Raw genomic sequence first — 26,532 nt, forward strand, 5'->3', positions numbered from 1 at the left:
AGCTTCATCTTTAAGTTTTTTATAAAACCACCTTAACTGACTCATTTGTTACTGAACAGTTGTCTGCAAACTTAGCAGCAGAGAAGTATCTGTCAGAGAATCATGAAGCTGAATGTATCTTTGTACAAAGTTTAAACTGATTCTTTTTTTCTTCATTACTGTACATTTCTGATCAATTTAACAGCAATGTACACCTACAGCATTATTTTAAATCCATATAACATTTATTTCTTTTCAATCTGAAGTCTGGCTATATTTGTGTCATTATTTACAACTATGTCACACGTATCTTGTTCCTGGCTGCAGTTATGCCACAGAAAGTTTGACACTGACTCCAAGAGGACCAGAAATTTAACCCTTCATGCTCCTCTGCTTTCGGACTACACACACACAGGTAGAGTAGGGCTGATGGTTGGACTCCATGATCCCAAGGGTCTTTTCCAACCTGAATGATTCTATGATTATATTCAAACATTAATATTCTTTTTTTACTGAACCAAAAGCAAACCTTCTGTCTAAAAGGAATACGTACTAAGTAAAAGAAAACAGGTGGTGATAATGAAAGTCTCCCTGTAATCTTAACTAAATGTTTACAATCCCAAACATTGTAATACAATCTATTCTGTGATTCTGTGATTCTTTCCTCAAAAAAAAAAGCTATAAATCACTGAAGTTCACATCATTTACTTTCTATAAAATCTTTTTTATTATCTTTAAGGTTATGGCTATGAGTCACAGTCATCAGTATATATTTTGATTATATTTGATTTACTCAGGTATAACTGCATTAGTTACAGTGGTTGCCAACATTTGTCTTCAAGTAATTCTTCTAGCAAGAAGAACGATGAGTTTAGTTCATGATTTCATCATTACAGTCTCAATTTTTAGGGCAAGTGAAGGAGTTTGGTTCCACTCAACTGGCAATACAGATTATGTGCCTGTCATTTATGCAGTGTGATCAAAGAGTAGATGTATTTGTATACTTATCTTAAATAATTGTTTGAAGGAGAAATCAGTCAGGTTAAAACCCATTTACAGATAATGATGTAAAAGTTTTTAAAAAAATTATGAAATATGTCCCATAACTAGAACTCAACTATACCTAAAGTAGAACTACATTACTTTAATACACAAAGACAAATTTCATTACAGAATATAGTACCTTCTCTTCTGAAATGAGAAGAATTTATGGAGAAAATAAATAACAGAAACCTTAATGTTTCAGCACCACAGAAATTCTCATGAAACTAATAATTTATATCTACTTGAACATCAATCCTTTAGTTTCACTTCCTGATATATACCTATTTTGTGAACACTTAAATAAAGTAAATCAGTTATTTAAAGGATAAATATTAACAATATGCTTTATAGCACTAAATTCTTAATTACAGGATTATCTTTTTTTTATTATTTAAGTAGGAAATATAACTTTAAGTGACTTGATAGTTTAGTTCACTCTTCTTATGCAAAGAACCGAGTTCAAGCCCAGGTAACAGTGAAATAAATAGGTTATTATTACAGTTACTTATTTTTTGTTAAAAAGCATTAGGTCAGGTAACCTCTAATTCTATTTATCTTCCATAGTGTCCCAAATTGGTAATCTATTTAACAGAACTCAGAAGCAGAATTTGGAAAGAAAAATAAATACCCAATAAGAACATTTTGTTGCTCATCTATTTCAAGTTCACATAAAATACCAACAACAGAGTCATAAAGCTCTGTACATAGAAAACCATTAATGGAAATAATAGGATGTCCCTTCTAGAAATGTGATCTCTCAGATATTTTTAGAATTAAAGAATCTAATGCAGTAGACAACAATAACAAAGTTCTTAAAATAATTTTTATAACTTTAGCTCACAATTTCATGATGCAATCCTTCCCTCCAAATCTCGTAATGGGACATAATCCCACCTCCACCAAAACTTTCAGAAGATAAAAAGCCCCCAGACAGTGTACTTCAACATAACAGTTCAGCTAAGGTAGTTCATTTTCATAAAACAAACTAACAACAAACTACCAGTAAGATTCATGTGCTTTACAGTATTTTTTTTTTTATACTGAAGGAAAGATTTATTATTGTGTCAGTGAAAATATTGTGTTAGGTCTATTAACCTACTTATTAATTGTTCAGTATATGCCAATTAAGAAAACAGGAGAAACAAGAACATATGCTCCAAAATATTCTGCTACAAATAATACTGAAATATACTTGATGCTTGTACTGAGAACCTATCCTTATGAAAACAAAAATTTGTAGCATTTTTTATGAGGCCACAGAGTCCTACGGCATAATGAGTGTCTTAAATTTCAAAGGTAGTTTGAAAGGAAAAAAAACCCAAACATGCAGCTATGTTAACTAAGATCCCACCTTTTTGCTTACAGGTTTTTTCAGAAATGATTTAAGAAAATACTTCGGGTGGGTTTTGGCCCTTTAATTGTCATGGTAAACTAAATTCTTGGCAGAAAATTTTACAAAGAAAACATTTCTAAGCTAAAAAAAATCTTAATAATTTGACTTGAAGACTGCACAATTTTAGCTAGTTACAGTGGAAAGGAAACAGTCTGCTAGAGCTCACCTCTAAACTTACCTGCCATTCTACTAAACCTTCAGTTGTCTTAAATGTTGCAGAATAAACAAAATGTGAAATTCTAATACTTTTTTTAAATTGAAAAACAAATACGGCAGTCATAACAAAAAGCTCTTTGTTGGTGCTATTTTATAATTACTGTACAGTCAACAGAATATTGTCCCAGTACTAATAAGACTACAACTATCAAGCTTATTAGCCACATCAGTGTTAAAAGAAACATTTGATGGTTGATCCATTTGGAAGTAAAGAACAATATACTTTATTACCATGAAAATCACAGTAAGACTTAAATAATTATCACATGTAAATTTTTAAAAAATCAAATGCAACATGAATCTTGTAGTATGATTCCTAAGCCATGTGAAACAGTACACAACTGGTATAGATTGAAGACAACGGACTATTTCTCTCATCTGCTGATAACAGTCGCCTAGCACACACTGTTTTCTCACGTAATAGCCTGATCATTGTGCAGCAGATGAATGATACACAAATACTTTATATTTTGTTTCAGAGTTGACAAAGAGAAAAATATAGTTAAGATTGCATATACACTGTACTTACAAGTGTCCTTCATGCACGTCATGGTGGAGGAACACAACTCAATGACACAAACTGCTGGTTTTCCTGGATCCACTGGAGGCACTGTCAAAATGGAAACCTATCAAGCAGAAAGAACAACTTATGTTAAAGCAGAGTAATACGGAGGCTGAGGAAACCAACACAATTCTGAGTAAAGGTGAAAAATAATTGCAGATAGTCAATACAATTTCATTTTCTGGTTTATTAGTAACAATGTGTGCAATCAATCCTGCAGAATTTGAGCATTCAAGAATTTCTACCTAACTCAGCAAGGCCACCTTAGTTAGGAATGTCTGCAGCAGTAGAACAGAAAGAAAACCTCCTGTCACAGCCCTTTCCAAAAGGATGACAGTGTAGAAACTCTGTTAGCAAGAGACTGCAAAATTGTTTTTGAACACGGGGCAGAGCACTGCTAGGCGAGAATGACTGAGGCACTTTTATGTAGGACTGCTAGTAGCAAGACTTAGGAAGAACAGATTTCTCTGTCATATATGTTCTTATTTTGTAGATCCTATTTAACCTACAAGAATACAGGAAGTGTCCAGAAGAAACACTTAACACAGATTAATATCCTCTAAAATTAAGGCCTGCAAAGACTGACAAAGCAGAAACGTTTAAAGAAGGATCTGAACGCATACAATAAAAACTTCGAACAGTAAAAGCGAATGTCAAAAAAACCAAAATAACTTTGAACAAAGTGTAGATAAGAAAAATTAACAGTTAATACTAAGGGTAACAGTTTACGAAAAAGCAAGCAAAATGAACTGCCTTAAAGACAGCAGCTTAGATTAATTAATATAGTGCAAACCAACCAGGGAAACCCAAGTCCTTTAACTAAAATAAAATTCCTAACAGTTTTATAGAGACTAATGGATTAAACAATTATCAGTTGAGAGAACTGACTAAAAAGCTGGATTCAATCAGAAACAAAAGCATCAATTAATTCCTACCAACAACTAAATATTAATACATACAATTCACAGTTCATAAGGAGGTGATACAAAATTGATATATACCTGTTGCTCTGAATCTGTGTTTAGTAGAGACTGATCTGTAATGAGCACTGCTCTGGAGATCTGCCTACAATTAAATAAAACAATTATGGCATTTCACAAAAACATTAAAAATAGCAATTTGGATTCGCAGTTTTGGCAATACCAATCTAGACATAATACTGTGGGAAGGATATTTAACCATATAATTGTTAATATGACTGTTAGCGGGATATTTTGAGTGTTGCTGAAGTAGGAACATTAATGTAGTATTTTCAATGACCAAAATAGGTGACAAATAAATAAGCCAGTGCAGTTATATAAAACAGCTTAAATACCCTTCTGATTTTTAAAAAATTCTTTTGTTTATTTGATCAAGATTAGTAGCAGCATGTTACAGGACTTTTTATGTTCCAAACAGCACAGAACACTTTGGATTAATGGGAAATACACTAAGGTGGAGTTCATGAATTGAAGGTTCTAATCCTCCACTGCCTGTGATTATTTCTGCACTGCACCTACTACTACAGTTTTGCTACTATCTTCTCTGCAGTGTTTTGAAGACAAAGGCAGTATATGTCCAATGTTTTTGGCACGAATAAGCAAAATCACAGAAACCAATGACTTGTAATACTTTTCTAAACCTGAGCAAATTTAAAAGCAAGAACAGCAATAGGCACCTCCACCTTCCAAACACTTTTTAACACATATGAAATCTCTAACACACTTAAGAGATAATGCTTTTTTTTTTAAATATGGAAAAGGGGAATATGATTTAGAGGACAATTTGAGAAAACCTGAAGATAGAAAGTATACGGTATGCCCTCAAGTATATAGAAGAGAAAAATTATTCACAGAACTAAACTGTACTGCAAAGATAAAGCAGGAGACAATAATCTCTTAAGCTTAACTTGCAGGGTACTCTATACATTATTATTTAAATAAATCTCTATGTTTACTGTTTTACTACATACCTGTAACACACTTTTGTGCATACGCTCTCTGAAAGGTAACTATCTTCCACAATAAAATAGTTAGCACTTATTCTTTGGCCAAAATGATCCACAATAGCTTTGCAACTATTTTAAAAAAAAAAATCAAACCAAAATAAGAAATTTAGATATAAGGCAACAAACACACGCGTAAATTTCTGAAATTGAGTTATACAGCACATCATTTATATCTTTCAAGTAAGTTAGCTACACATTTCCTTAAGATGTCAACCCTTAAACCAACTCAACTGAAACTGACAACTATATCCTAGACTTATACATTCTACCTGGTATATACTAATTCTTACATGCAATGTCATTATAGATAATGATATCAGAACATTATTAAATTGGTCACTTTATAAGGAAAACTAAATATAAGCTAATAACACCGGCATTTGATTGCACATGAAAACAGCACACGTTTCTTACCTCATGATACATGGAAAAGTAATACCGGGAATTATTTTGTGGATGCTACCCTAATGCAGTGTCATTTTTCCCCAGTCAGCAACCTTTACCAAAGACAAGTTTATTTTTACAGTAATATTTGACAAATTAAATGGCAAACTAACTGAAAAGATGTAAGGAATAATCCCTGAGAAATGTGTGCATCAGACTGTTCCAAAAGAGTTTTTCTGAGCTTCTACATTTGTGACTAAATATACTATTTATCTCTAAGTTACACACGAGAAGGATTAACTAAGTCACACTGCTGTAAGAGTAACAGAAACGTTCCTGATAGAACCAGTTTGTCTTTGAATATATACAAATTGTAACCCAAACATGTGTACCTCAGGCAATACTTGAAAAAGTTAAAAAAACCAACAACAAAACTACAACAAAACCAAAACCCAACCCAAGACACCCCCACCGTCAAAACAAAATGAGAATAATTAACAGCTGAGACACTACTACAAAATTTTTCAGAGTCAAGTGTAACAAAACAGACTAAAAAACTTATAAATGGGACAGAAATGCAAACCACAGGAAAAAAGCAATTCAGAGAGCTTAAATGAGAACAGGATACAAATTTCAGATTTTAATGGGGGGAAAAAATATCTCTATCAAAGAACAAACTTCAGACTTATATATAACATATATGAAACTAAATTATATATATGAGACAAATAAAAAGAAGGCTGCATACAGATACTAACTAGAAACAACCTCTACTGCTGATTCCTATATGCCATGATTTGTGTTCAGTTTAATTGTACACATTTTCCTCAAAATGAGACATGGCAAACATTTTTAGAAACCCCTACAGGTTTAAAGAGCACCTATCTTAATGAATGCTTTTTCTGTTTAAAGTGCAAGGAAAATACATGCACTACAATTTCTTTCCCTATAGTTTGCTTCCATATCCTAAAAATCTTTAAGGCTTGGTATCAATTTCTAAAACAAGATTTTAAGGTTTTCTACAATATCAGAACATTTACTGTACAAATAAATAAAGCAAATTAGCTTTACTTAACTTTTGCTTGGTGTATGAAAGTTACCGCTTTTTAAAAATTAAACTATTCTGAATCGGTATCTCAATGTTTCAGTTGATGTAATATACAGGGTTCAAACCAGCAAATCCTCTCACACACATTTACACACACACACGCATGGGCAAACATCAAAAGAAACAAAAGGATGCCTAAGATAGAGATCCCTTACAGATTTAATTGTGTTGTATCACAGCACAACATTATTCCTGTATCAGTATCTGACACACAAGTTATGCCTTATGAATAAACAGCATTTCTGTAACTTCAAGTTATTCACTGGCTTCTGTGATCCAAACAGTCTATGAAACTAGAGATGAGAACCAAACGTAGATAAGTAATAGCAATCAGCTGGCACTAGCTTTAGTAAACCAGTTGCCTCTGTAATCTGATATGAAAATTGAAAAAGGGTGCACACAATGCTTATTTGCAAATGTTAAGAGGTTTATGACAATTAAGCACATTTTTATAACACTAACTGCTCATGTTGATTTCACAGGAATCTGGGTACTACATACACACCTATATTCAAATTCAACAGGTCACGTGAAAACAGTAATTAAAAGAAGTTTAATGGTACAAGCACTGTTTAACTTTAAACATGTAGTATTCTTCATACAGTTTCAATCACATTCTATTCAACATGTGTTACACTTGGAACTTTAAGAAGTTTTTTCTCAATGTTAACCTAACTAATTTAACTCTCAAGCACGCATTTGAATACTGCAAATAAACAAGGAAGTCAAGCTGCTACAGTTCATTTCTAATTATAACCTTTCTTATTGTTTATGAAACAATTTCCCCTGCCACCCCCTAAACATTACTGAAGAGGAAAGGTTGATTAAATGTCATGTTGCATCACTCAAAGCCAGCGAAAGCAACTACACACTTTTTATTTTCCTGCTAAGTGTTGTTTCCTCTCCTTTGTTCAGGAATAGCTATCAGGTCATATGTTTGATAAGATTTTAAACAGAAGAAGAGATAGCACTTTTAATTTCAGTCTCCACTTTACTTCAAAGGATGATGCTGAGAAATTTTCTTTCAAGTACTGCTTCCAAATATGGAAAACACTTATGCACTGACATTATCAGGTCTCTGTCATCTGATATGTGTTGCGACAATGAATCATACAGAACCCTCCATTGACCTTCTTTCAATGTGTCTAGATAAAAGGATGAAAATTAGAATCCATCTCCTTGCAGTGCCACGAGTTATAAATGTACTTTATAGGGCTCATTATCCAAACTAATGGACTAAGGGCGACATCCTTGAAATGGACTTACCAGCACTGACAAAGCCAGTATGCAATATTTCAAGAAAGATATGTAAATTACTATGTGTTTGCTATATCTTTTTATTACAGATGTATAAATTTCCATTTATCATATCTTTTCCATTTTTGAGACAGAATTATGTAATTGGAAACATATGTAAAGTGTGATCAACATAAAATGCCTACCACTATTATTAATTCAATCCATGTAATTTAAAATACTTTAAATTTTATCATATGTACCCAACGTGATCTATAATAAACATAGAGAAAATAAACAAGAAAAAAAATAATTTTCATGTGTACACTCATTGTGCTTTTCCCTCAACCTAAGGAATATGATGTGGTTTTTATTTTCTAACAGCATCAGAGTTCTATCAAGAATGCTGGATGTTCTGCATATGTATTAAAACAGCAGACCTAATCTGATACAATACGTAAAAAATAGAAATTTGAAGTGGATTACCAAATTACCAGAAACTTTAATGTCTATAAAAAGGGCTATAGTAAAATGATAAAAATAATTGTATAGTTGGGGATGAAATCTACTGTTCTCTGTATATACAGTTACGGGTAGCAAAAAAGTGATAAAGCAATTCAACTAGATATTGAATGGTGTTTTATTTTTCTTGTACTGGAAAGAATGTTAGCCATGTCTAGAAAGGAGTTGGAATAAGCTTTGGTGCTATTTAGGGACTTCAAATTAAACTGTAAATTATCAATAAAAAGTTTGAGAAGAAAATCAAGGCTGTAGCTGTAAATATAATTTTCCTTCCATGTACTACAGCAAGAATATTAAAAAGAGTGAAAAAATAACTGCACTAAGGAAGATGCTTATGAAATAGTAATGAATGCTGCACAATTTGATTCAATTTCTACTGTTAGGAGTTTAACCTATTTGTAACCAAGGCAAGCTGCCTCTGAAACTACAGACAGCTGCACTGACAACGAGATATGAATTTGTCTGTTACCAATTACTATTAATGTCCTGTTGACTCAAAAGCTCAGTAACTCATAAATACCCTCATTAACAATTTGATAGCTGATTTTTATTAGGCAACACAGTGAAGCCCAAAGTCAAGAGGAAACTAGAGCTGGTGCAGGGAGGTAATGAATACACAGTAAAGAAAGAGAAAACATGAAGAAAGAAAAAGAAGGGAAAGGAAATAGTGATGATCTTAGCAACAAACTGGATAGCTTCTAAGTAACTAAGGAAAAGACTTAGCAAATAAAAGCACTATTGCATTCAGGTCAGAGAAAAGAAAAATCAAGAGAAAATAATATAACTGAATAAAAACATAGAACTGGGTGAAAGAAACAGATTTTTGAGTGACATTTTTGCTATGGTGAAGATGACTGAGACTTTGTAAAATTATTAGGAAAAAAAGAGAATGTTATATGATCCTTCTTTCATTGCTAAAAATACACTTTTAAACATATCTTTAGCAATGAAAGACCTAGGCTGCATTATTTTCCTCATCTCAAAGAAGTCTGACACTTCTATACATTTTTTTTTGTTTACTTTTACTTTGATGTAGAAATGCTACTTGTAAAATACCTGCTTTGAAACTACGGGAGACCTAAAAAGAGACCACAGAAGCAGGCGGGCAGCTCCAAGGAGAAGGCAGGTGACCAGAGTTGGGAAGCTGGATCTGTTGTGCTGCTTCATATTCAGTATCAGATAATGGCATTATTAAAAGACCAATGATTTCGGAATAATGAAAGCCTGGTAAAGTCTTGCAAAGCAGCACTCCACCTTTTTTGGAATACATATAACCTTAACAAAGAAAAAGTCCATTTCAAAGGTCTTCCAAACGTGCAAAGAAAGCTGAAAACTGGGGCAACCAGCACCACTGACAAGTCAAGATCTCTAGAGTGGTGTTTGGAAGTTGCTAACTGAAAGCTTTGTCTTTCTGAAAGAGCAAGTTAGCTATTTAGACATTATTGGAAAATAAAGCTGCCTACACTAAAAGTTCAAATATTACTGTGAAAATAAACTACAGAGTTTATGAAAGGGGCATAATTTCATTTGCATGTGAATTATGCACTTAGAACACCACACATGATGAAATACTATCACATTTGCATCTCAAAGTCTTAAAACTGTGCAAGGAACTTCAGAACCTTAAGGAACTGACAGAAAGATAAAATCTGTTGTTTATAGAATTTCAGGGGAAACAGACACTACTTGACCATGTCATGACAAATCTAACTACAAGTACTATGCTGAAAGAATCGCATTTGCAATGCAACTGGAAAGTAAACACATTACACCGATCATTTAACTACTAATTTTCCTAAATCTTACTATGTTTTCAACATTTTCTATAGAACATTTTGAACTTTTCAATTACAGAAACTAAGCTGAAAACAGACTCTTAAGAGAACCGAAGCCCGCAATTAAAACCAGTAACTGATAAAATGTATGTAACAGAAACCATGACAATTGACAGAGGTGTGAAAAATGCCACTATGGAAAAAACTATGGGTTGATTTTTCTTAGCTCAACTTTAAACCTGCCTACAGGCCTGATATTGTTGTAAAAGAATTTATCCTAGGATAAGAGGGCAGCATAGTTTATGACAACAATCTACCTAAAAACTCATTAAAGTCTTTTCTCTTGGAGTGACATGCATTATCAGCAAAGATTAATCTGATGAGTCTTTAGGTGAGCTCCATTTTTAAAAATGCAATAACAGAGGGCTTTGTTGTCATCTGATGAAAATCAATTAGAGTAGGTAAGGCCACAAGGAAAACTAACATCACTCATCACCAGCCCCCCGGCAGCTGAAATGATTTGTCTTCCAAGCTTGGGTGATCAGGAGCTGTAGTAATATCACAGGGAAATTAATTTAGTTTCTATATTCTAGACCCACTTTCCTTGTTCTGGAGGACCTATACACAAATTACTTTTAATCAAGGTTGATGTGTTATTAATACCAAGGAGGATCTTTGAAGAATCATTTTTTTTTAAATTGACTTAACACATTTTTCATCTGTATTTTGTATATAAACAGAAGGTTACTTATATTACCCTTACCGTCCAGATTCTTTGTCCACTACAAGGCACTGCACAGAATGGCGAAGACAATAGATACCACCAAATACAGCACACATCCTAGAAACATATTAGGTAAAAAAAAAAAATAAAGGTTACTCCTATCACAACTAATTGTAATCAATGTGAGTGTGTGTCATTAAGCAAGGCAAAGTACTGTGCGTGCTGTAGTACATTTTCAATGACACGTCTTAATCTCTGAATCAGACAATCAAAAACCAATCAAAATAAAGCATGTTCTATAGTTTTTGTAAAGGATACGTTGATAACTTTTTTTGTATTAGCGTTTATCTTCATCCTCTAAATTGTTATGTTAGCTTCAGCACTCATTCTCTGTTACCAGCTGCAGTCATTCAGGATGGAAAAGCACCTATTTACTGAAGGTGCATAGAATATCTACTGATATTCTGACCACACTACATTGCACGTGGTGTAGACTAAGAATGTAAGACACACGATGACCATACCAACCTCCTACCAGAATTCTAAGTGTGATTCAGAAGTAATTTCTCTACTCTTAGAAAACACACCGTGGGAACTTCATTGACTACAAGCAGCTCAGATTTTGAGCTCATTGAGAAGTGCTCCAACAGAATGAAGATTTCTTACAGTGTAAAGATGACCTCTTACGAACAGTGATTCCTCTAGGTTCTGCCTATGTTATGATATAGATGCTTGAGATACTCTGTGCATGGACTGGTAATAAAAAAAATTCCTAAATAAAAAAAGGAACCAGCTTCACAGCTCAGCTTTTTCAGAAGCTAAAGTATAGTACGATATTTAGCAGTTTTCCACTTACAAACAAAAGCCAATACCCAAACCAAAGAAAATTATGCTGCCCAAACATTAAGCCAGTATCACAACTCACATGGTTTTTAAACTCTAAGGAAACTCAGTTTTTAAAGAAACTAGATTATGAAATTTAAGTATGAGGGACTCCATATGAAGTCAGCCCACTGCAAAATTTCATCACTAGTCAGGCAGTTTTATCACTCCCTTGTCAGTATCTCTGACACACCCTTCACCAGATGAATCTGTCCTACGCACAAAGTCTGAAACTGCTCTCCCATAAAGCTACACAGTAAAAGTTCAGTTGGTCTGGTGATAAACACGATGTCAGGTGAATCCCCACATCCTAACTTCCTCTATCTGCCAAAAAACCAGCTTAATCTCTGGGGATTACTATTCTGTTGATTCGATGCAACACAAGGTAAATTAATTCACAAAAACCGGAAGTTTCCTTTTCCTTTTCTGCAAGTGATGCCTAAAATTTTTACTGGACCCACATTAACACTGAAATGACTGTGATATCACTAGTTTTAACATTTTTTTTTTTTAATTCTGGCTCCTGACAGATTTTACTATAAACTCACATTCTTCAAAATGCTGTCGAGCAAGTATATACAACTACAGTATTCTTTTTGCTATGTATTTTTTAAAACCTCTTTAAACTTTCTGTGAGAGCACTGTAATGCAAAGAAATTAACGATCTTACAGAAACAGAATATATGTTAGAGATTCTCAAGGACAAAGCTTCAAGATTAGCTGTGAATTAAGATAAACTTCAGTCAGTTTTTTGTTTACAGTGCATTATTCCAGGGGCATTCTTACTATAAGAATAATACAAAATGCAGAGGATGAAGTTCTCTAAAACTTGGTGTGACAAAAAGTAAACCAGTAAGAACATTTTTTAAAATATTTTTCAAATTACCTTAAAAAAGAAATAACCTTTCTCTTAAAAATTTCTAGTCAGCATGGAAATTACTTAGTGGAAAAAAATAAAGAAAAAAGATGGGGGAGATGTGTCTGATCCCCTACAATACAATTTCAGGTTTGGACTGTTTGCAGTGTCTGATGTATCTTAGGAATCTTTAATGTATTTTTTTTAATTTATTTACTTATTTAAGAATCTCCAGTGGTTCATTCAGATCAATCAGCTATCACTGACCTCTTCTCATGTATGCTGAAGAAAAAGAATGAACAAATAATCTGCATACTGACATAAACTGCATATCCTTTCCTCAGAGAGAACCGCTCTATCAGAGACAACTGCCAAATGCTATCAAGTGACATTTGACAACTCTACATTTGTCCCACAAGTTAAATACACCTGTGTTCTTCTTGTGATCCCTATTATTCAAAAGTAAATAGCCTCTTATGAGTAAATCACAAAACAGTCTGTAGCACATTCAATGCAGTGACACACTGTTCCATTTTATAACGCCAGAGAAGGAAACTGGGAGTTTTTTGGTGTTCCTGTTATTCAGCAGAGCTTTGGTGTGGCCCAGCCATTTGATGTTCAGCTCACAGATATAAGGACAGAGCTGAAACTGGCAGGGCATAAAAATCAGAAATTACACCTGCCATCTCATTAACAGAGTCTGCCTAGGTATTGTGTTTAAAATAGAAATGTGCAATTCTATTTATCTTTTGGTAGGGTTTACACTGTAATTTAACAGGTGAGTGTGACTATATTTCTAATACCTGCCTAGTATTAGCTAGGCATCCGACTAGCCAAAGCAAACAAACCAGATCCGAAAGGCAGGCTGGTTTGGCAGAACACAGTTCTCCCAGACTTCTGGGATGATACCAGGATCTTCCTGGTTTACTAACAGGTGGTTTTCTTGGTGGGGTTTTTTTGTGGTTTTTGTTTGTTTGTTTTAATTTTATTCTGAAGTTAAAAGAGCTTTAGATATCTGTTCTAGATGGCTGCAAACCTGACTTCCTAAAATGGAATGAATCCATATGGGCATTCAAAAGTCCTATTAGATAGTTGAAAGGCAGTTAGTACTGCAATACCTTTTTTAAACTGCATGAATGATGCATCACAGGAAACGGCTGAAGCGTGTTACCAACTTGCATCTGAGTAGTACTCCAAAAGGTAGCAGTGTAAGGAAATGTCAGCAATATCGCTTACTACAGGCTGAATCAGAAGATCCAGTTCCCTAGAAATACCTCTTCTACCCATACAAAAGCAGGGATAATACACACGTTAAGTCCCAGCCTTGGTTGTCTGGATTGTTGAAGATGACACAAAGGTTAAACATCCACTGAGGAATTATTATAGAGACTTGAGCTACAGGCTTATTATCTCTAATGCTGCAATCAATGGCTTCTGGCCTGACAAACCATGTATTAGGATCTTTCAAACCAACTTAGATGAATTTATTTCATATGTTGTATAAAAGAGTAGCACTATTAACCTAACTAGAACTAAGATTCCTTTGTTAAAAACTGTGAATTGTATTTTTCCTTTGACTTCAACCACAGTCAAGGGCTTTTTGATATATGCGCTTTATTTTTCTAGCATGCTTTGAAAGAACTTTGCTGCTTGGCTGCGCAAAAATGTGAATTACTTATTTTCAAGAGTAGCCTGCTATCCAGTGGAGGAGGGCATGACCTGTTTTCATAGTAGCCCAGCGGAAAACTTCTCTTTTTAAATGAAAATGGAAAGGAATTTTAATTGTGTTGTGCTAAACAATTACAAAGAGCCAAAATACCTATTAAAACAGCCTAGCATGAAAAATGACATGATTAGGAAGAACTTGCCAAAATTATTTAAATATGGAAATTGAAATATTAAACTAAACAGCATCCCAATAATTTATGACAAAGTAAAATCACTGTGCTAATGTTACTTTTATACAATAGTCTATTCAAGATGATTTGACTGTACTTCAAGTACAAGGCAACTCTTTGATACTATTAACCCTAAATGACAGACATTTAAACTGATATTACTCTAATTAACTGGCGACTGCCTACACCAATAATTCAAGTTTCGCTGAAAGATAGCAACAACACTGTACTCAACTTCAACTCTGCCCTGGTGACATCAAATCCTATTACAGCTAAATTAACAGTTGTGAAAATTTTTGGCCTGGTAGTCCTCCATCATACACAGCCTTTAAATGCCATTTCAGTTCTCATCAAGGCAGGAATCAGCAGCTGTAATTTTTAATACAGCTGTGAAACAATAGGACATATTAAAAGCTGAATTTTTGACAGCATATTCGTGATGATTTATGATTGTATATAATTTGATTATTCTATTAATTTTACTGATTACTGATTCAGCTAATACAGTGAAGGTCACTTACAAAATAAATCTTCATTACATTTCACAGAAAGTAACTGCCTCCAACTAGTTGTTTTCTTTAATTAAACACTAATGCAACAAGAGAGAAAATAGGCTTCAGGGTTGCTGCATCTGTTGCTACAAGAGGAGTTTACTGCTTTGATGTAATGCTCCCCGATATTAATTGAACAAAAATAGAATGTCTCTCCATCTGACATTTTGATTTTCAACACAGAGATACAATGAACACCCTTAAATTGCAGAGTTATCCTTAGTTCATTCTGAAACTACATAAAAGAAAGGGAAAGCCATACCACATAGTTTTACACCAAAAAAAGTAGGTTTTATTTCTAGCATATAGATTGTCTTCTACTTTCTAAAATGCATGGAGCGATTAATTAAAAAATTGAGTATTTCTCTCCCCAACTGTACAGTCCCATATTGCAAACACTATCTGCTTCCCTCCTTAAAGATGAATACTGCCATGTACAGCACAGCAAGCTTTGGAGAAAGATCAAAAAAACCATGCCAGGTGCTGAATTAATGAATTGTTCTCTTTCAATTTATTTTACACACAGAGAAAGCTGTGACCTGGTTCTTATGTTAAATTCTGTGGTTCCTGAAAGGTCCCTAGAACTTCAGCATTTCCTACAGTATTGTTGTGTGTTCTAAAAACATTAAAATGGAGAATACAGACAAATCAAATAAATAAAATGGCTACAGTTAACAATATAGAGTTCCCATAAAAAAATCAAATCGTAGTATGTGCATCCACCCGGATGAAGACAAAAAAAAAAAAAAACACAACAACACAGCACTAAAGATAATAATCAATGTCAACCAGAACTGTCCTGACATTTGGAGAGCTATTGGAAAGGATAATATGGGACAATAAATGCTTGAGCAAGAAAGTGAAGAGTCAAATATTTTGACTTTTTCCTGGAGACTGTGTTCAGCATTCCTGTAAAAGTAAAAAAAGGTCCCGAAAGATTACAGAATCAGCCTAGTCTATAAATCCAATTAGCAAAATGACAGTTTTAAAACTGTCACAGAGCTCCTGCACAGTTATCAACTGGAAGATAGTTAACTTCTGAAGAGTATTTTGCAGGAACCACAGTTGTTATGCCTCTACTCATATAGCAAGATGATTTCTTCACCAGATCTTTGCTTCTGTCCTAAAACCAAAGGAAATTCCGAGCACTGTGACTGGGAAATGCTATAGAAAGAATTGCAGTAATGGCAAAGCTCCCAATCAAAACACTGGGGGGAAAAAAAGACTTCTGCTCATTTCAGTTTCAGCAAACTCTTTTCATGGAGAAAGACATAAGTGGCAGGAATAGTGACAGATCAGGGAACAAATGCCACCGCTGAGCAAGGGATTGGATTTAAAATCCAAATTTCCTTCTAAAACTAAGAAATTGCTCCTTTTTATTGTATAGTATTTAGACTGCTAAATTTATAAAAATATATTCACATATTGTGAGGAATTTTAGTAGAGCATATAGTATTTGAGAATAAAATAAGTAACAAGATAACAAAGAGGTGTACTTGATTTTGTTTAGAGCACAAAACTCAAGAATCTGAGTAATATATCTAGTTATCACTTACCCCAAGATGCATTAGACCCACTGTGCACTTTTTTCCATGATTACAAAATAGTAATAATTTACATTTATTTCATCAGAATCTGGCAAAGATTAATATTTATTGTTCATGATATCTGAATGGCCAAATTTGCACTGAAGTGCAACTATTTCAAGAGTTTTAACATTTGAGCTCCTACTATGTGATGTGCAAGTTTAGGGGTTTGGCAAGTCAATGCTGCCTTTTATAGGCTCAAGATTCCAATTCTGTTTTCTGAAACTCAAATGCTAGAAGACATTGCAATAAAAATCTTAGTTCATCATACATTTTTGTTACTAGACTTCCAATCTCGCCTCATGCAAGTGTAGATTTATTAAGCTGTTTCTAAAACCTGAGAAAGTTCTGTTGGCAAAAATAAGACCACATTAAATGTCTGTTTTCACTTAACAAACTGTTAGTAATTTAAGCAACTCCAGTATTAGCAAGCTAATTACTAATACAAGAGCCATGTTACCAATGACTCTTGTAGAAGACTTGTTTAGAGAGTCTAAGAGTGGTAGAAAAGTAGCTTAGGTGTATCCACTAATAAATTTCTAAAATGAAAAAATAAACCAGAGACCAGTTTATCTAATCATGCACTTGAAAGTCATTAACATCACAAACATCTTCTGTAATTGTGCACACTTGTTAGGTATCCTCTTCTACAAACGTTCAACTACGAAACTAATTTCCCATCTTCCACATTTAAAATAACCACAGGAAAAAAATTCCTCATTTAAGATATACTGAAGTTGCACAAATATAACTACAGGAAAAAGTGCTAGCATGTATGTGCCTAGTATTTTACAAAAATCTGCTCTAGAATAGCAGCTGCTTAGCTTTAAGTCATTTCTGAAGGAAAAGTCTACTTCTGAAGTGCCGCACTAACTGTGCATACAAGAATTTTGGTTCAACACCTCACTGGAATTTTAAAGAAATGTTGCTTAATACTGGCTTATTAAATGGAAGAATTATATAAACATTTTCCAAGGATATTGCAATTAACACTGATTTTTACTGAATTTAGATTAAGAATAATTCTCTGGGATGCTAAACTCAAGAAACAGGTGATTTACATGAAAGTGAGGTGAGGATCCATCAGGCAACATATTCAACCTAAATAAGTAACAAGTGTCCAGGAAATTATGGCTAAAGCACTGAAATTACTACAGAGGAGGAGAAAAGTAAGAAAAAAGAAGAAAAGTTTAGTAGTTTCTGTACTACTGTGATGGCAGTTAACTACAAACACACTCTGAAGACTAATCTCTATGGAAGATGGAAGTACGAGACCTGCCTGGCTCCAAGTTCTATCGACCTTGTAAGAGAAGAAGCTGTTCCTCGCACAAGGTCGTTTAGCTGCAATTATACAACATTTCTTCCCTCAAAGTGGAGCTTGGGAGATCAGGACCGTAGGGCAGAGACACAAAAACGAGTGACTAGAAACCAGTCACTAAGCATTAGCTCATCTATAAAATCCATTTATGTGTTCTCTGCTCCAGAAAAGACATAAAAATTCAAGTTATCTTAACCCTCAATGAAATTCAAGGACTATTTTACTAATTCAGTAATGTTTTGGAACCTACCTTCCTCTGTCTTCTAGTTTAATGAAAAAGGACTCTGCTAAATTACATCTGCATTTACATCCCAGATTTGCTCCAATAATAAACATTCCTGTCATTTCCATAGATCTTCTGATAATGCTGCAACATATTCATGTGTCTGAGTCATAATTCTCAGGAAGCACATATAAACCAGAATCTGCATATCCCCACCCAAGCAGAGAGTAATTCACTTGTTAAGAGACTGTTAAGAGATAATACCAAATAATGTATTAGATATACTTCCTTCATATTATCGTCTTAATTATTAAAGTGAATAATTACTGAAATATCATCTCATTACAGCATTTATATTTTGTGCTTTTAAGTTCCAAATATGTTTGTAAAATGAAGCAAGAATGATCAAGAATGAGAGCAGGACAATTAAGTTATTTTCAGCCTTTTTTAATATGTAATGTTACGCTTATTTCTACTATACCATAGGGTATATTCTAACCCCTATAATACAATTTCTTCACTGAAAACTTTTCCATGCCTAGTTAGGGATCTGAAATCAATACACTTTGACAACATTCATATGAATCAGAACATTCCATGTGATATATTTTAATGGTTGAAGGCCTTCACGAGGTATAAACTTCTGAAGAACACTGTATTTCTAGTCAGTAAAATACTGAGCAGAAAAGCGCTCATATTTGTAAATATTTTTTCAAAAAAAGAACTGACAAACATCTCACTGTGAAGAAAGCTAAAATCTAAAATGGGAAGGTATCTTCAAAGTTTCACACACTTTAGAATGCATTTCACAACAAAGGTTATTTCCAAATTAAAAGCCTTTTCCTGTCAAATTCTGAGAAATAATGTGGGCAAGGACACAAAAGCATTCCATAGCTTTATTAACGACAATGCTCACTGATCTGTGAATAACCTGAAAAAAATGAAGATTATTGAGTTACTTTACCAATCTATCCATCCATCACTGGTGAACAGGTCTCAGAATGATGGATTATCTCACTTCGCTGATGTTTATCCGAAGAAAGAGTTTCTCCTTAGAGGGAAAAACAAACAACTGATCCTACAAACAATCATGCTAACTACACTTGCCTGTTCTACATTCATCTGCCAACAAAGTGAAGAGAAATATATCAAATTTGTCTTTAAAAGCCAAACTACATCAAAAGTTTTATTATTTCACCGAAATGCAAGTGAAAACAATTAAAAAGAAAGCAGCACTGCAGCTACACTTACTATTCAGTATTTTAGTAGAAACCAGGTCATACTGACATGTTGGTAATTTCAAAATAAATTTTCAGGTCTGAAGAAATGGAATAATCCTAAGTGATAAGAAATATGTAAATACGAAAATATGTATTTTGAAGTGTAGCACTGAACCCGTATCTCAGATACGGCCTATGTTTTTTAAATCACCTGTGATTCTTTCACACTTGCACAGAATTGCACAAATTGCACACATGCTAAGACTCAAATCTGTCATATCTGATCATCACAAGGAATTAACATTGTTTGAATATCTCATTAATATGCCAAATCACACAATTAACATACAGAGAAGTTCCACATATTGCCTAGAGACATGATATTCACGTATAGATTCAAATGAAAAAGATGTTGCACTAAATTTTTAATATATCAATTCTAAGTGCTTATTACAGTCAGGTTTCCTGAAGTCCAGTCTTGATTTCCTAACACTAAAACCTTCCTAGGGATTGTAACAGGGACATAATTGGAAATGTTCAAGTACCTGAAACAACCTCAGAAGCTTTGACATTTGTAGCAGGTAATAGCTCAAATGTAAGGGTAAAAACTGATTATTCATTTTTGAAATATATACAGGAACCTTCCAAATCAATCACACAATCCATCATATTTCAGCCTGGACTCTTAATCTTCTTGTAAATATAGGGACTGAAAGAGATGAACCGTCTTAATCAGATCTTTCCTCCATCACAAAATTACTACTGTCACTGGCACTGACACAAAAATGACTAATTTCAGCTAGAATCTGTAACAACTACTAAAATAAGGTTATATTGCCCACCAAATACATACACAATGTAAAAGTCCTATTTATAGGAAATGCAAGTAATTAACTGACTACCCATAAAATCAGTAAATCACTAATTCCTATGGCAAAGCAGTTGAAGACACTCCACCACCTCAGCACCTATTACCACAACCACATCTGTCAATTCTTGGATGACTCTTAACAAAGAGAAAAAAAGACATATATCACCCGTAGAAGCTTTACAAGATGACAGACAGTGTAGTCTCCAATTCCCTCTGAAACTTCAAATGGGAAAAAACTGCATTACTACTTCTCAGAAAGTCTTGTTACCATTTGGATGTTCGTATTTGCAAGAGACCAGAAAAAAGAATCTGAAACCAAACTGAAAAGAAACTATGCACAGTCTTCCCCAAAATTCAGTGTGTTCACAAAGGAGGCACTAAGAAAAATCACAGAAGTGAGGCCACAACCTACAACTGACAGCTCATCTGTCAGTCATTAAACAACGCTGGTCATGGGTGAAGAGAATCACAACTGAAAGCTTACAGAAAGACTTCCTCTCAAATGAAAACTGCAAATAAGAGGCACATTTCATTGAGGTGAACTGTAAAAAATGAACTATATGAAACAATATTTGTAAAATAGCACTTCCAAACACTCCTCAAAATCATTAAAAACTCAAAAAGTTTTTGCTTCTGAAAAACTAGATGGAAAGAAGTTACAAAAGATGAATTTTGTACAACATTCAAAACCAAGTATGTCCTCATATTTGACATATTTCAGACTTTTAAGTCAAGTATCTTTTTTTCCCCTGTTACAAAGGCAAATTTGCAAGCTGACAATAACATTAACCTCCTACATCAGAAAATATTTGGGCTATTTCCTAATGTTTTCTAAAAACAGAAAAAGACATCAAGATCACACTAAATATTCTAAATATTGTAATCACCGAGACTTTACAGTTTATAATGATGCCCAATTATAGGTTTTCTTTAGTGACATTTTTTCAAGAATGTCACTAAAAAGATTTGCAACGAACATGTTAACAGCAAACTGCAAAACATACATTGATTCCCTTAGCTGCCTTACATATCAAAGCTTTGGTGTCTTATGTTTACCATATCAAATGTAAAGGCTTACTTTGATTTTCCTCAAGAATGAAATATTACTACATTTATTTTTATTAAGCATACTACTACAACAACTTCATTAGAAAGCAGAAGACTTAACAGTTTCATACCAAGAAGTTTGAACCCAAGGAAGCTGTTACACAGGCCGGAAAAGTTTTGCTGCTTGTCATCTCAGAATAGCATGAGGCTTCCAATGACCTTCCTTGTACCACGAATCCAATTTATGGAGATAGAAATCTCACATCTGTACCTCGACATATTGGGAGGTACATTACAGTGATATAAAAGTTTAATTTTCTCTCCTAAACCATACCTGTTTAAACCAATAAAGAACTAACACCGCTTTTACTCACTCAAGTGTCGTCAGTAGTTATAAAACGTTGTACTGTTTATGCAGAATTCATTTAGAATGCAAGGATGTGACTTACAAATGTCTTTGACTCATTCACATAAATATGCATGCATGCCATTTATAACAGTAGCCTTGATGAGAACACACAGTGTAACTGGCTGCAAGAAACGCTTAAGAGGTTTACATTAAAACAGAATACAGAACGGTGGTTAGAAATCACAGAACAGGTGACACCTTACTCTGATAACCTGGTGATAAAAACTGTAGGGTATGATGTATAGGTTGTGGCGTTACCACTTTACTATACAGTCTGAACAGTATTCTTCAGATACTGCTCAGTTTTAGCAAGACATAATACCCAAGGCAGACCACCTATAAAAAATGTGATTAATCTCACCAAAAATTGTGATTGCCTCCTAAACTGTTCACTTAAAAACAAAGACATTTAGACTTTATTTGGATTAGATTGTTTGTAATACAAACCTTTAAAAGGTATAATTACTTCTTGGTTTGACAGAGTAATTTGCTTCAACTATTAAAATATTGTCCTTACTATAAGACTGACAATTTAGCAAAAAAACCCTCAAATGCAGCAATAAATGGACATCAGTGGAAAGTTCAAGCCATCTTAAGAATTCCTGTGATCATGGAATGCTTTTCTGATAAGAATATCTGTAAGATTTCTAGACACCACTATTGCTAACTCTTGAAACATATTGCTGTTACAGATCAGAAAATTCATGTGCTGGCTATTAAACAAAATAAAGCCAAAGGGCTTTCAAGAATGCAAGAGAAATTATATTGGGAAGGATCTACAGTGGAAAAATGGAACTAAAATTCTAATTTCAATTTTAATTATTAAATTCACTTTTTTCCCAGGTATTTGAAACCAAGTAAGGTCTAACAGCAAAAATTATGCTACTATAATGGCTCTGATAATATTTTCATTTATTAACCTGTTGGTCACGTACAGATATCTAGTCCCACATGAAGTCCTATAAAAACAGAAAGACATCCATAGTCTACAAACACAAGTTCTACTGCAGGACTGTGTCCAGAGTACTTACCTAAAAACAACTCTTGTTCACAAATTGTCTGTCCAGGCATCTAATTATGTAGGTCCACATTTTTTAAAATCTCCATATCTCCATAAAAAATCTCCATTTAAAATCTCCATAAATCTCCACAAAAACCAAGTACAGTTTAAGGAACAGATGAAAGGCTATTAACAAAAGATGTTACCAAATAACATTTCTATTCAATGTAGTACAGAACAATGCCTAGCTGTCTAATGAACTAATGGAAACATTAGGTAATCTACATATATACATCATACAAGACAATTGCATGAGGCCTTCATTAGCTGCTAAGGCCAAATAAGACTTTCCACAACACGGCCAGCTGCTGGTGCCAACCAGGTACTTTATAGATACCTTCCATGAACTATGGTAATTATTCCAGAATGTTTCTGTCAATGTATAATTGCATCCATCCTATATACTGCCAAATAGGCTCAAGCTAGTAATTTAAGTATTAGCAGTAATATAGATACTGTTAGAGAGAAGAAAATCAGAATCTATCATACAGACAAGACAGGAAGATAATGCCCAACAGCGTGCTGCAAAACAGAATTTCTTACCAGTAGCACATGTAAAAAGCAGAAATTGTCCACCAACAAAAAACAAAGCAGCTAAGACTCTGCACTGATATTTAAACAAATAATATACAAATATATCACTCAGACAACAAAATGGCCTTACCATGCAATACTGCTTTTTTTAAATAGAGCTAATGTTTACTTCAGACCTACAGGTTACTACATTAAAAACCCACATAGAGCAGATGGAAAGGCTGCTTGCCAGCAAAAGAAAAAGATTAAAAAAAAATCCCTCAGCCTTTTAAAAGCCAGTTGAACTGATGGAAACAACTGAAAATTAAAACCGCCCACCCTCTGCACATGTATTCTTGATGGTCCCCAAAAGCATCCATCAACAACTCCTCTGCTAGAGCTACGATCCCTAGCACACCTCAGGAGTCACGCTAAAGACTACATTATCATTGCCCACAGTTCAACTGAAGGGGTTGAAGTGGATGTTGTTTTATCGTGGAATCAATAGGGTTTTTTTGGTTTAATTACTTTCTAGGGCTCTAGTAGTGGAGAACATATGGCTGCTGTTTAAGATGTGAGAATGTAAAACTGCAGCCTGTATACGGCTTGGTGTAACAGGGCTTCATGGTATCTTTTCTGCTGTTTAAGTCGTAAGTGGAAGCTGTTGGGTCTATACAGATCTACAAAATGATGCCAAGAGAATAAGGACATTATTTCACGGCAGTTACCCTGTTTGTATAAGGCTGTGATGTAACAAAGGTGAAAGAATTACATATTTTTTAAAATTTAATAATGAATTGGGACATGTGGCACAATTTTGCTTCTTTCAGAAAAATCCAGTTCATTATTAAATATCCATCTATGAGTGGTAGATGCACTCCCAGCATTAATTAGTAACACAAATTGAAAACATGTTTCCTCCTGTAACTTCAGGAAGACTAAAATACCAATCTTCTCAGCCTTCCAAAATGCTCAGTCACCCTTTTGGACAGACATCACTCCAAGCCTCCTCTGTCACTTTGAGAAAGGGATAGCTACGTACGAGTTCAATTATCTCATATAAGTACTAGGAACTTATTACCATAGGCAGCCCCCACAACAGCCAGCTATAACAAGTTGCACTTGTAATATAATGAAAAGTGTTTTAAAGTATTAGAGTAGCATAATTTCCAGCTTTTTTTTTTTTTTACCCGGGGGGGGGGGGGGGGGGAGGAATTTCATAGCCATCAAAAACGTAAAGCAAATAAAACCAACATGAAATTGTTAACAGGATAATATCAGTTAGCATTAGGTTACCAAGGATTTTGTTTTTGGAAGATACGTGTTAGAAAAGTGAAGCTTACCTGCAGAAACACTGTGGGATCTCTCCTTGACCATACAGAGGAAACAAAAATGGTGTATTGCCATAGCGGCCAAGGCACTGAAGAAATTTTTTTGTTGCCTGAAGACCTTCAAGAGTGCTGCAATCAGTCTCTGAAACCATTGCAATAGAGTGAAGAATGAAGTGCTGCAAGCTGGGTGTTAACTTTCGTGTTCTTAAGAACTGAGCAAATGTACTGTTCTCGTAGTCTGAGGAAAAAATAAATTTAGGTAAAGGGTATAGTACAACATTTGTTTTAAGTTGAAGCATGTGGGAAAATACAAGTACTTTTGTACTTAAATAAACAAAAGCAATCGAGTTTTTCAACAAACACCTTGCTGAAAATGGACAATCCAATTCAATGAAAGTTAAAAATTTTACTCCCAGAGAGTGAGTCTTCTCAGAAGGCAAAAATATCACTCCACTATAATATTTCAAAATAACGCAAACCCATCGTATGGGCCTCCAACCATCTAGAAAGCAACCTTTAAATGTTGCTTCATCTATTCATTAAGTTAGACTTGATCTAAACCCATTTCTCAGTCACAAGAGAAAAGTGAACAACTGCGCACCAAAAATCCATTGAAGTGCCTCGGGATGCTGGTTCCTGTAAATTACCCAAAATATTATACCTGAATGACATCCATTCAAGAATAGTACTGTTGAATCTGTGCTGATATGGTTAGAGTGTATATTTATTCACAGAGAAGCCATTCACTTCGTGTCTTAATCCCAAAATGAGAAGGCACAGTATTAGCTTCAAATTGATGACTTGCCCACAGCAAACAAGTACGGATGAGACACAAAGAAGATAATTTGAAATTATTACCCCTTGAAATTATTACCATTGCTAACACTTTTTGAAATTCAAAGAAACACAGCTCTTTCAGGAGATTTTTAACGCAAGTGTTGCATGTCACTATATAACTAAAGTTTTTCAGCGGTATCTTAACTAAAGGATTCTTTTTTTTTTTTTTCCTCGCAGGAAAAGACTGCATTTAAGCAACAGCATACTTTCATACTATTAAGAAACCTGCTCTTAAGCTTACTTCAGCCATGGATAAATACATAGGTAATTCAGAAACACTTCTACCAATGCTGAGACTGGTATTATCAAGCTATATAATTCTGTTCAAGATTCAACCACTGTTTTATTACAAATGAATCTTACTACCCTTTGTACAGCCATGCAGCAAGTCATAAAATGACAGGGGTTTTTTGTTTTATCATTCTAAAAAAATTTTCAAGTTTTTCCTCACTTCAGACTTCTTACATAACTCCAAATTTTACAGAAAAAAGCTTTAAAAAAAAAAAATTCTTCACTATCATGAACTCTCCCTATTAAAAGTCTGCCTTCCCACGAATGTAATGATCTCACCAAGAGCAATTTTAAATTTCTGAAGTCTTTACATTAGACTAATCTCACTCAAAATATTCCCAATTACTTCCTAGGCTATTTTAAAATGTAGGAACAAAATCTGTTTAACTATCTGGAGAAGTAAAATAAATCTAATGTCATTTAGGTACATGTATCAATGGATTCACTTAAAAATTGATGTGGCGTCTCCTTTTTTTTACTTAATAAATTTTCTAAATACCACCTATATTCTCACTCCGAGCACCTCCACTTCTCCCAGCAGCAGCAAACTGGAATTACCTGTAATCTATAAACCACTTCAGCCTAATGAGTTTTTCCCCCTTCAGGAATTTCTGGAGTTCATGACGGACCTTGTTTCTCCTAATCTTACCAGATCATTCTCGATATTGACCAATTGTCTTTTGCATGTGTCTCAAGTGTTTCAAACGTT

At 34.1% G+C, this 26,532-nt stretch overlaps 1 protein-coding gene across 4 annotated transcripts in view; it reads right to left on the minus strand.

The window, feature by feature from the left end:
• The window catches only part of CHM (CHM Rab escort protein), an 83,617-nt gene that overhangs the window by 25,786 nt on the left and 31,299 nt on the right, over window positions 1-26,532 (minus strand). For 3 of the 4 annotated variants that reach the window (XM_074882239.1, XM_074882240.1, XM_074882238.1), the window contains exons 8-12: window positions 24,708-24,933; window positions 10,970-11,047; window positions 5,146-5,250; window positions 4,196-4,259; window positions 3,162-3,258 (exon numbers count right to left, since the gene is read on the minus strand). In XM_074882239.1, coding sequence (XP_074738340.1) covers window positions 3,162-3,258; window positions 4,196-4,259; window positions 5,146-5,250; window positions 10,970-11,047; window positions 24,708-24,933 — 570 coding nt within the window. The remainder of the gene's footprint in view (window positions 1-3,161; window positions 3,259-4,195; window positions 4,260-5,145; window positions 5,251-10,969; window positions 11,048-24,707; window positions 24,934-26,532) is intronic. The other variant, XM_074882241.1, reaches the window with a different exon arrangement.

Source organism: Strix uralensis, chromosome 13 (assembly GCF_047716275.1).
Source record: "Strix uralensis isolate ZFMK-TIS-50842 chromosome 13, bStrUra1, whole genome shotgun sequence".
NCBI classification, from domain to species: domain Eukaryota; kingdom Metazoa; phylum Chordata; class Aves; order Strigiformes; family Strigidae; genus Strix; species Strix uralensis.